This window comes from Salvia splendens, chromosome 12 (assembly GCF_004379255.2).
Source record: "Salvia splendens isolate huo1 chromosome 12, SspV2, whole genome shotgun sequence".
In the NCBI taxonomy this organism is placed as follows: Eukaryota; Viridiplantae; Streptophyta; class Magnoliopsida; order Lamiales; family Lamiaceae; genus Salvia; species Salvia splendens.
The window spans coordinates 14,817,580-14,829,708 of NC_056043.1; the positions used below are offsets into that span (position 1 = coordinate 14,817,580).

The 12,129-nt window shown below is 36.6% G+C and overlaps 2 protein-coding genes across 2 annotated transcripts; one reads left to right on the top strand and one right to left on the bottom strand.

Annotated features, from left to right (window-relative positions):
* Window positions 1-2,544: 2,544 nt before the first annotated feature.
* LOC121757305 lies at window positions 2,545-5,181 on the top strand. The gene is made up of 2 exons (XM_042152843.1): window positions 2,545-2,778; window positions 4,700-5,181. The coding sequence occupies exons 1-2, from the start codon at window positions 2,676-2,678 to the stop codon at window positions 5,008-5,010; spliced, it is 414 nt and encodes a 137-aa protein (XP_042008777.1). The 5' UTR covers window positions 2,545-2,675; the 3' UTR covers window positions 5,011-5,181.
* Window positions 5,182-5,470: 289 nt separating this feature from the next.
* LOC121756975 (potassium channel AKT1-like) lies at window positions 5,471-10,276 on the bottom strand. Its single transcript, XM_042152418.1, has 11 exons — window positions 9,961-10,276; window positions 8,586-8,951; window positions 8,451-8,508; window positions 8,023-8,349; window positions 7,686-7,931; window positions 7,507-7,605; window positions 7,366-7,398; window positions 7,086-7,271; window positions 6,717-6,911; window positions 6,566-6,641; window positions 5,471-6,503 (listed from the first exon to the last, which is right to left on the bottom strand). Exons 1-11 carry the CDS (start codon window positions 10,137-10,139, stop codon window positions 5,707-5,709), a joined length of 2,562 nt encoding a protein of 853 aa, XP_042008352.1. The 5' UTR covers window positions 10,140-10,276; the 3' UTR covers window positions 5,471-5,706.
* Window positions 10,277-12,129: the final 1,853 nt, after the last annotated feature.

Genomic DNA, 12,129 nt, shown 5'->3' on the forward strand with positions numbered 1-12,129 from the left:
TAGACGTATGTTAAATTATGAGTTAATTATTTTTATTAGCACATATCTAATGCGTTGGCCCAAGTTTATTAGCACATATCTCAATCTAGCCCATATACATATCTATATAAATAAGGATGGCTATGAGATAGACACTAACCCTAGCCTTCTCCATACATGGAACCCCTAAACCTAGAGTGAGAGAGAAGAGGTGATGCCCCCTTTCTGAGGAATCAATCTCTCCTAATTCATTGGAGAGATAGCTTGTCTTCTTATTCATTGCTTCTCTATCGCTTGTGTGTATTAGTTGCCCAAGCGGTAGAGGAGCAATGCATGAGGCCGAAGTTCTCGGAATCAAGTCTTCCGCTTCGCAACCTATAAATTTATATTCATTTACCAGCGTATAAAAAAGGATAAGCTTGTTTTATCTTGGTCTATGCAACTTACTTGTTGGAAGACCTTGTGATGTATAGCTATGCCACACACTGTTGATATGCTCGGATAGCCTCATGAATTGCCGAACACGGATTTCTCATTTCTCCATGTCTCAAGCGCACCCCTAGTTGTCCTAACTCTTTCCACTTGAAGTGTATTAAAACTCGCCTCTTTTTAAAAGTGATCTATTATTATGAGACGAAGATAATATTGTTTTTAGATGGTTGAGTAATTACAAATGATAATTTCACTTGCAGAAATTTCTCCAATGATCTTTGACCCTATTTAGACCATTATAAATCATAACCTATTTTGGTGAAAATTTCTCCAATCATACTACAAATCTATAAATTCAAATTCATTATGATATTTTTATAATGGAATAACACCAAATATGCATGTGTGTAATCTAGCAATTGCACAAAATTTAAAAGTATAGTTACCTTATGGAATATCCTTTTGGGATTGAGTTTAGTATAAATGATTAAGATAAAATTATTTTTAAATATGATATACACCCCACGTTTCCTAAAAATGGGAACTTTGGAAAAGGCACGAGTTTCAATGTAAAATTAGTAAAGTAAGGGAATTCACAGTGGTTGAGCCTATCTCACAACTCATCTCATAGTCTATCTTCATTTCCTCCTGCCACGTCAGCATTTTTATCCCATAACCTATCTCCGTGCAATGGTTGAGCCTATCTCACACTCATCTCATTTTCACATCATCACCATTTTGCTTCAATTTTCTGCACTTCCATATTTAATATATTATCAAATAAATTAAATTAAAATACCAAAATAATATAATACGCAATCTTCGTTGTATTACAATACTGGAAAAAAGATTACAACGAGAAGCAAACTCAAATAAAATTAAGATATGCAGTGGATGATTAAAATCATGATATTTATTTTCATCATCATAACCATCAACTATCTACTACCTCCGTCTCATTCAAGATATCCAATTTTCCTATTTAGTTTGTCTCATTCAAGATGTTCACTTTTGATATTTGCAAATAAATCTCTTTTTCTCCCTGATTAATTTATTCAATCACCTTTTCCACTTTACTTTATCACAAATAATTACTCTGCCTAAAACTCCGTGTTAATCAGAAATGTGGACATGTTGAGTGAGACGGAGGAACACAGTAGTACTTATCAAGTAACAAGGAAAATGAAAATGGGAACAAAAATTTAAAAAAATAAATAAAAAAGGGAATAACCGATGATCAGCAGTCTTGACTCTCAATTGGCGCCGACCAACCACCGATCTAGACGCCCTGTCCAAGGGTGATTGTCGAATGATTGGCGGTTTGGGGAGGTGAGAGAGGGCTTCTCTTCCGTAGTGCTGGCAAATCGTGCGGATTGGGTCGTTATCGGGTCAACCTGATAATGACCCAACCCAATAAGGCCTAACCTGAACCCGACCTGTTAAGGAAACTATAAATCCGAACACGAACCCGACCTGCTACCTTCAAATCCGAACACGACCCGCACCCGACACGAACCCGTTATCGACACGATATAATATGGGTTGACACGACACGATAACAACCCGAACCTGATATTACACGATTAAAACCTAATATTACACGATTAAACCTTAATTTTTAACCTAATTTACATAATTAAAATTCATTTTATACTATTTAAACCTAATTTATAAGAAATTAAAAAAATAAAGTAATATATATATTTTTAAATAATAATAAAAATAATAATATTATTTCTTAATGGGTTACCCGTATCCGACCCGCATCCGACCCGAACCCAACCCGAAATTATCGGGTTCTTAATGGGTCAACCCGATAAGGACACGGATCCAATAAGACTTGACCCCAACCCAATAATTTCGTGCGGATTCGTGTCAGATTATCGTGTCGTGTCGAAAATTGCCAGCCCTACTCTTCCGAGCCGATCTCCCTTCGTGCGATCGACTCTCCATAATGAATGCTCTAAGAAACTGGAGAAAAAATGGATAAAGTAAGAGATACAGAAATAGAAAAACTAGTGATATTAAAGAATTTCTATTTTTAGGAAAAAAAAAGGAAAATATTATTTGAGTTTAATATAAATAGTGGAGAAACTGCATTAATCCCAATTATAAATGTCAATTGAATTCCAAAACTTTCAACCAAACATCTCCTGCTCTCATTTTTTTTTTCAAATCACACCATAATTTACTGCAAAATCCTAATCCCCAAATTCAAAGAACATTGAAGTGGGTTGCATTGGGTTGAGAAAGACAAGAAGAAAATGGAAGGGAGCCCACATCTAAATCAAGTTCCAAGTGAACCTGCCGTGAAGCGTTTCAGGATTCTCTGGCGTGTTTTTCTGCTTTTCAACTTCGGTCTTGGCGGTGAGTTCCATTAGGAAAACTATGGACTTTTTTCTTGCCATATAAGTATTTATGTTTCTATATCGAAACTATGATTTCAGATGTATAAATTGAGAGTTTGGCTTGGTAGATTGATCTGCTCGCTGATTTGCTGGTTCTTCGTTTTGAAGAAAATCACGATTCAAATATTGGGTGAACTGCCAAATCAAAGTATTTTTATGACATTTTGTTTAAGCTCAATGATCTTTCAAGTATGAATGCATATCTTTGCCTATCTTGGTGGGTTTGTAGAAATATCAGTCAACAAGAGATTTAGATAGTTAGTTTTTCTTTTGGAGTGACTGATCAACTTGCGCCAGTATACACTGGCTCCACAAAAATAAATCAAGAACGAGTAATTTGTAATTTTCCATTTTGTGAAATCTGAGTTTACTTTTGTAACTTCCATTGGGCATTTGTCTTGATGAAGAATTCAATTTGAATGGGACCTATGGCTTGATGGCCTCATGATTATTGATTCATGAACTAGCGGAGTTGTGATGGTTGAAATATACTCCGTCTGCCCTGAAAAGTACGAACATTTGGTTCGGCATGGGTTTTAATGTATAATTGGTAAGTAAGAGAGAGAGACAAGTGGCAGTGTAAGTAGTGTTATGGAGAGTGAGCTTCACATCATTAATAGGTAATGTAACGGTATAAGTTGTAAATAAAATGATGTGTAGAGGTAATGTGTTATTTAACTATTCCAAAATTAGAAAGTTCATACTTTTCAGCGGCGGACTGATAAGGAAATAATTATACTTTTCAGGGACGGAGGGAATAGTATATTTGGGATATGCAAGTTAGAAGCAACTGTTATGCTTGGGGAGATTGCTAATTCCATGAGTGTGTTGTTATACTTTGCTTCCGCTGTATTGTTAAGAAAAGTGAGAGGGTGTGTCATGATTTTTTTCCAACCTTACAGAAAAACGAGTTTATAAGACCTGGAGTATTGATAGCTTAATATATGGTTGTTAACGAGTTATTATGGTAACTATTGGTGGCAAGCAATCATGTTGGTGCTAGAGCTCCTACCTAGTATCACCAGAAATTGGGCCGTGCGCCATTATGAATATGATTATGATGGCCATGAAAAAACTATAGTCAGTCATGAGTCAACTAAGTTTGCATCCAAGAGGGTTATTTAGTTGGATAGCGAAGTTGGACCTTTCTTCTTGTCAGCAAAGGAGTATGTTTTCTGTTACTGAAAGTAGATAGTACTATCTTATGCTTGTATCATAAATAATTATGTTTACCAGTTTATGTTTTGACCGGGGAGGGTGAGAGGATATCTGGATAGCGTGTTGCCTAAGACTTTGTGGCCTATGAATGATCTGGAATGAGATAAGAATTAAGGTTAATGACTATGGTTGCATTGTTTTGTTGGTAGCAGCATCAATTCCCAGAGCTAGGGAAAAACAAAAGGGTGATGTTTCCGGAAGATTAAAGAATTCCTGGAATATCACATTTTTTTTACGAAGGGGACTCATGTTTTACATTCTTATAAGACTCTGTGCCATTACGGAGATGACCCCACAAAAACAAAATGACAACAGTGTGGTTGGAAATAGTTGGATGATTTATCATAGAACTATAGAAGAGACTGCAGCATGAGTGTAATTATTGTGATTTATAACATGAACACTTATTTTTCTGGATGATATACAGATCGAATGTCATTAAATAAAATGACACTTGACCATTACTCAGACTAACTGGCTTGTTTTGCTTGACTACTGCAACTGACTCCTCTTGTCAGTCAGATTGTTTTCGTGCAAGTTCCATGTTGTGATCACTTTGCTAGACCAACTTGTTGCCGTGTCTTTGTGCTCTTGATTTTACACTTATACGAAGCCCTTGATGCTCAGAGGGATCTGATATTTATTTATTTTTGTATTTGCAGGGTACATGTTTGCACAGGGTGGTAAGAAAGAAAGAGCGGAGAAAAAAGCCATAGAAGAGCCTCCTCCTGCCCCTCCGACCACAGTGACTGCCCCTGCCCAAGAAGAGCCCATAATCATCACTCCTCCTGTCGAAAGGCCCGTGCCTGTGCGGCCACCGGTTCCCGCGGATCAGCAACGTGAGATCTTCAAGTGGATATTGGACGAGAAAAGAAAGGTTAAACCTCAAAATCGACAAGAGAAGAAGCGTATTGATGAAGAGAAATCGATTCTTAAAGAGTTCATCCGTTCAGAGACAGTCCCAAAGATTTGATGTCCAGTGACTAACTTATTGTGCTTGCTGCTTGTCATTAGATAGACTCTCTAATTTTGTAAGCATTCAAAACATCTTCATCATTTGACTTGTAAGAAAATCACAATTTTATTGACCTGAAAAATTGTTTAATTCTTTTGTTAATTAAATGTGTATCCATCACTCGAGAAATGACTGTGTATTTATCATCTGAATTGTTTTTTATAACAATATGCAATTTAACTTCTTGCTTGCTTTTCAATCCATACTTTGGTTTACCATTAAATTATTATTTAGGTTATTTCCAATATTAGGAGTAATAGTTGGATCTAGTTATTTAAGATACCACTATTACATTAGAGACAACTGAATTACATGCATATTTGCTAAACCATGATAATTTGTCACAAAATTCAAGTTGCAATATGATAAAACAAAAAAGGAAATTAGGCGTCAACATTATAATATGAGAATTGCCACATTAGAGTAAAACAAAACTTTGCATTTCATTTTCTTATGCACAAATTGCTAAAAAGTTTTAATTGATCTACAAGTACTATATCTTTTCCAACCTCCATCGATTAGGAGTAGATATACATTGTCAAATACTGTTCACCTACTATGAGTTAGTGGAATGTGGAGTCCATTTACCTACGGAAACACGGTGACTACTTCGCAGTCACTCTCCCCATGGACGCCAAATTCCCGATGATTATGTTATAACTGGCTCGCGAAAGCCACATAATCGCCGTCTCTCACCACCTCAATATCATCAATCTCTGCTCCTTTTTGGTTCAACACTCTCACAAAGGGAGCACCATATCTCTTCACACCAATCTCCTTCAGCTCCTCGAAACTACGAGGGCGCAACACGAGCTTTCCAGCAACGTCTCCCTTCTCCGGGCAGGTGATCGTGATCCGGGCAGCAGGCGCCACCGGGGACAACAAGGCATCGTCCCCGGTCTGCGCAGCTGCCCTCATGATCCCAAACAGAGAGTTGTTGTAGTTGCTGGTTCTTCTCCGCCTCGTCGTCGTCCGAGACCTGATCCATGATCCGCCCGTGTGATTCACAGGTAACATGATCGGATCGCTCTTGAATCTCCCCAAGAAACGGGCGCCATTAGGCCGTGATTTTTCGTCAGCATCGCTCTTGGCGAAGAGCTCCTTGATGTCGTCGTGGCCCTTCTGGTCGGCTAGTTCCCGCGACGTGAGGCCATTTTCATCCGCGACGTCCAAGTCAGCGCCTTGGTCGAGGAGAAATTTGACCATTTCAAGGTTGCCTTGACAAACAGCGAAGTGAAGCGCTTGGGGGCCGTCATGGTTCGGCCAGGTCACGTCCCCATCGCGACAGGAGATTTCTTTAAGAAGATCCAGGTCGTTGTTCTCTGCCGCTGTGCAAGAAAACATGGCTATGTCTCCTGAGGACAATTTGGCACCGTTGTCGGAGAGTAGCTTGATGACCGGTTTATGGTCCCCGAGCAAGGCCTCCCACAGTGGTACACTTCCTTCTGAATCTGTTGAAAAGATTAGATGAGAAGTGGAATTGAGTATTAAGAACTTTATATTGATTAATTACCTCTGCAGTTGGGATCAGCCCCAGAGTTAAGCAAAAGAAGCACACAATTTTCATTTCCTTGAGATGCTGCAATGTGCTGAGCATGATGAAGAAAAGTATTTTAGAGGCGAGCTAAATGAATTTTGGCTAATTAAATCGAAAATGTACTCACCAGAGCTGTTCTTCCATTATTGTCTGATTCATTTGGATCAATACCTCTCTTCAACAAATGACGCATCAACGATTCGTCTCCTCTAAGTGCTGCAAAACATAGGGTGAGGGGCAGATCCTTTCTTCCGTGTGCAATCATATTCTCGATATCCAACAAAATCCCCTCCATTATCGGGTCCTTCGCTTCCTTCAAATGCTACAAACATCATAGATTTTATTGCTTAAATGTATGTAAGTTGTAAAAGTATCAGTTAGCTAAATGTCATCTCAACAATTGAAGAAACACTCAGTTCTAGTAATTCTTTGTTGTTTCTGTAGTATGTGCTGAAACACATTTGTATGATGAATATATATATATATATATATATACCTGCAGGAGGTTATTCATGATTATTGTCCCATCTCCAACATTGGCTTGAAGAATGTTCAGAAATGTAGTGCGGTTCAGCCGTAATAGCTGAGTTAACTTTTTTGTTCTCACGGTGAACAATTGAGGCCTATAGCAAAGTACACCAATCTCGCCACAAAGCTCACCAGTCCGTGCCTCGCCAACAACCTGCATTGTTGTCACAACCAATCCTAATCAGTCTTCTTGTGGGTATAGACATTTATATTCACAAATATATATTGAACCTATTAAACAAACTTACATGTGGAGCTCCATTTTTCATGACTATTAGCTCCTGATAAAGGATAATGAGAAAAAAAAATATTCCACATGTTAAACAAAACATAGTGCATAATGAATGAGAAATTTAGAGGAGATCAACTTTATGAATCCATTTTTTTACCACTGCCCCATTGACCAGAATATAAAAGTCTGTTGGCGCTTCATTCTGCAAGATCACATCTTCATTGGGAGCGAAATATTCTGCCCTCATCTCAGAAACCTATAAAAGAGTGGCATATGAGAGTGATGCAAGTGGTGAAGAAAAAAATGATTAATTTTGAAATGTTATAATGAATTTACCAGCTGAAAGACCAAGTCATTGGAGACTTCACGGAACAAGTAGACCCTATTAACCAAATGGTGGAAAAGGTGGTGCGAGATACTCGACCTAATGGCCTTTGGAAGTGAATCGAGCGTGTCTTGTCGTTGAAGCCCCTCTGAGTCAGTTCTAAACTTCAACGACAAATGCGAGATCATCTGCTCTTGAAGGCGAGAAGGCAGTTGGTTCCTTTGTGCAAAACTCGTAGCAGCTTGAATTGTATCCCTCTATTTTTAGATCAAAAAATTGATTACATAAATCAGTAAATCTCAATACTCATAGAAAACAACTTGATATGTTTCGATTGAAGTGACTTACATAATGTCTGGTCTTACTAGTGCCATGAACCACCAAATTCGTCATATTTCCAATCAAATATGCTGTGAGTCCGAGGTTGAAGAGCATGTAGAAAATGGCAAACAACATCTCCTTTGAATTCACAGCATGCAAGTCTCCATAGCCAACGGTGGAGAGGGTTGTGATGGACCAATACATGGAAGTAACATACCGAAACCATAAACTTAGTTGGCGAAAATCGACTCCCGGAGGCATTGATTTACCAATCCAAGTGTTTGATGGATCATCATTATGAGTAGCAAGCAAATAATTGAAGCATCCAGCACAATGAACGGAAAAAATAGTAACCTATACACAACAACAAATGATGTATAGTTCAAAAGCTAAATCATTTATTTTAATCAATAGGCTAATGACAAGTCTATACATTAGTAGTATAATATACTTACGCATATCAGCTTCGCACACCTCACCCAAAAATAGTTAAAATTCTTATTTTTCTCCACTCTGTTTATTTAAGAAAAGAAAGAGGTTAATAATAATACATGAGAATCTTAATATGAGATGAGAAAATATGATTTTACCTAGCAAACAGAGCACTAACTCGTCTAAGACGCCAGAGACGAAGCATGTTGAATAAGCCATATTCCTTTAAAGGCCGAGGTGAAACATACCAAACAAGTTCCGAAGGAATTGTGGAAATCACATCAAAGGCCAACCAAGAAGTTGCATATTTCTTTGCAATTTTCCTATGATTGTCAACAAAAAGATATGTGCTTCTGTCCAAATAAGCTACGAAGAACGTGAGGATGATATCAATTGCGAAGAATCCATTGACGACATTGTCCAAGATAGATATAGGCCTCCTTGGTCTATCAAGAAACCCGAGCTCAAATGGAGACGCCCATGCCGTGTAGATAACCAAAATAACCAGAAACGCCTCCCAAACCCTGTCATATCAATCCAAGCCTAATGTGTTTTCAGTAAAAGAAAAGTATTCTTTGCATTTTACAAGCTAGGTATAAATTTCAAGTTTCAACTACATAAGCAAAACTACAAATAAAGTTGTTTATGCAAGAGAATGGTCTGTAAAATGCCATATTCCAAGAAAACTGAAACCAAAACAATAAATAATCCCTGAAAAGTATTAACATTTGGTTTAGTTGAGTTTTAATGCATAACAGACAAAATAAAACAGAGATAGAATGAAAAAGTTTTTAAAGTATTATTAGTGGAGAATGAGGTTTCCAAAATTGGAAAGTTCATTTTTTTTAGAGCCATACTAAAGAAAAGAGTTCAAACTTTTCGGAGTGAGTAGCAAGAGTTTTATGACTATATATTGCAATATAAAGAAGACATATTCCACCATTAATCATAAGATATATCGGAATGTTGAAGATATTTAAGAGATTTTTCAAAAAGAAAAAAATTGAAATAAAAAATAAAATGAAATTAATTTACAGAAATATAACAAATTTTCAAAAAGAATATTTTTATTATAATATTATTTTTTAATATCAATCCATAATTCTAAAATTTTAACAAATAAAATAAAAATTAATATTTTAATACAAAATATTACCTATGAAAATTAAAAAATTATTTGGAATCATTGGCCCACCCGACCATGTAGCTCCGCCGGTAAATAAGAGATTCGACAGGCATGTTTTTGAAGCATAGTATAATATTATACTATAAATGTAGCAAAAAAAGTAAAAAGTTGACAATTCTTTGAAAAGGAATAACGCAGAGATAAATTTTGACCAGAATAGACGTACTACTTGAATTAATACAAACAAAAGGCAATCTTGGGATATATCGCTACAACAATAATCCGAAATTGGGCAACTAGAAAATATTGATCAATAAAAAGTAGTAGTAGTAGTAGTAGTAAAATAGAAATATCAGAAACAAAAATAGAAGATGCACAAAAACAAAGTAGAGGAGGGAGGAACCAACCTATAGCGGTGATGATGAGGAGAGATAACGAAAGAGCGGAGTTTGAGTGTGCGGTTGCTTCTGGCGCCGAGAGCGGGAAGAACAGCGGTGGCGAGGCTGTAATGGCTGCTGCCGTCGTACGACTGCTGATCCAAATCAGGGTGTCCGCACGAAGCTCTTCGGCTAAAGGAATCGTCCATTGTTAGTTAGCAAGAATTGGAGTTGGGAGTAGGAGTTGGTTGTTATTGCTCATCCAAATATTTTGTATTTATATAGTTATGAGCAGATTCTAGGAAGGGTCCAATATACTATTATATGACTAAACAAATCTATTTCTTTTATAATCTTCCCACTCCCACAAATCTGTTGCTTGGGCTTTTCTTTTTTTTTTAATCTTTTCTTTTTTCATTTTTTTTGTTTACTTTTCGGAACCCTTGGCCCACAACCTATTAAATTTAGTATGTTTTAATTACAGATCGATCATTCCTAATGACCAATTACTATTAATTAAAATTAAATGTTAAAACATTGTACAAATGATAAGGGAGAGTTTACATTATTTTAGTAAGGTAGATTGAAACATTAGCTAAGGCTCTTGATAATTTCAACTTTTTGAGATAACTTACTTACGTACTCCTTATTGAATAATAAATCATTGTACGTATTTAAGTTCATAACACAAATAATAGAATTTAACTCAATTGCTGGTAAGATATTTGTCCTCTAGTTAATAGATACACATTCATGTTGTTCTTTTTTTTCCATTCTTTCTATCATTCTCTTTTTGTTAGTTTTCATCTTTAAGTTTCCATTTTTCATTATTTTTTTTCATTTTCATTTCTTAAATTTAAGGTGTACTACTATTTTGGGTTGTGCAATTTAAAAGAAAGGTATTTTTATGTTATTTGCAAATTTTATTATGTACTCTCTCCATCCTCTATTAACTGCTGCAATTATACTAATTTAGAATATCCACAAAATAAAATATAAAATTTTATTTTTACTATTTTAGTAAACGGATCTCAAAATCTAATAATTTATTCGATTCATATATATTATAAAACTTATAAGATGTGTCATTACGGAGGGTGTCGAGGGAGGGCCATAGCTATCTAACAATTTTTGAAAAAATATAATTTTTTTTATAATTTTATAAAAAATGCTCTCTCAATCCAAAGGTAGTTCGAACATTTCTTTTTGGCACAAATTTAAGAAATTGATTTGTTAAAGGTTAAAGTGGAGAGATGAAAATAAGAGAGGGAATAAAGTAAGAAAGGGAAAAATAATTCAAGTAACTTAGGACAAAAAAATAATACCACTCCACTATTTTGAAACGAGGGAGGATAAATTTTGAAAGTGTTTATTATAAAAAAAATAAACTAATCATTATGCCCACTTAATACAAAAACTGTGACGTCTTCATCTCTCACACAACATGTTGCCGATCATCATCACGTCATTAGTAAAATTATGTACTCCCTCCGTCCCGCATTACTTGAACGTTTCCTTTTCGGCACGGAGATTAAGGAATGAGTGATAGAAAAAGTCAAATATTACGGCTGTAGGTGATAATTTTTACTAAAAATAGAAAGAAAGCAAATAACTTGGGACACCCAAAAAGGAAATAAGTGCAAGTAACACGGGACGGGGGGAGTACTATATCTTATTAGTCAACGTAGTCAGTAAGTATCTAAAACATGCTGCCACTCATCGTCGTGATTTAATTGGGCACTAAGGGCATCATTAACCCCGTCCCCATTTCCGGCCCCAAGTCCCCTCCACGTCATCATTCCTCTACAGTTGCGGCCCAGGCCCCAACTGCTGTAACCCTGCAGGTTGCGGCCCCGGCCGCAACTAATAAATGACACTATTCACAACTCCAACCTATTTTACTCGTAAACGCAATTCGTTGAACAATTGAAACCGGGAAAATGCATTGTTCATTAGAAATTAACATTACATTACTAGACGAAGCAAATTTGAAATACAAGAAACCCGGGCCACGACTACTACTTCTTCATTTGGGCGCGAAGGTAGGCGATCATCTCATGGTGCAACTCGATCTCCTCGTCCGACATCTTCGATGTATCCCTCGATGTCAACTCCGTCAGCTGGCTCATCCGCCATGTAATATTCATCTCCGACAAAGTGTCGGCCATCTTATCCAGAGACGGATTGGTCGGCGGTGGC

What these genes read in the sequence shown, in the direction of transcription:
- LOC121757305 (XM_042152843.1), top strand. Translation starts at nt 2,676, where the DNA reads ATGGAAGGGAGCCCACATCTAAATCAAGTTCCAAGTGAACCTGCCGTG. An exon ending in TTTCAACTTCGGTCTTGGCG is followed by an intron (nt 2,779 to 4,699) that starts GTGAGTTCCATT and finishes TTGTATTTGCAG; the next exon opens with GGTACATGTTTGCACAGGGT.
- LOC121756975 (XM_042152418.1), bottom strand. Translation starts at nt 10,139, where the DNA reads ATGGACGATTCCTTTAGCCGAAGAGCTTCGTGCGGACACCCTGATTTG. An exon ending in GGTGTGCGAAGCTGATATGC is followed by an intron (nt 8,350 to 8,450) that starts GTAAGTATATTA and finishes TGTTGTGTATAG; the next exon opens with GTTACTATTTTTTCCGTTCA. An exon ending in TCATGAATAACCTCCTGCAG is followed by an intron (nt 6,912 to 7,085) that starts GTATATATATAT and finishes TGATGTTTGTAG; the next exon opens with CATTTGAAGGAAGCGAAGGA.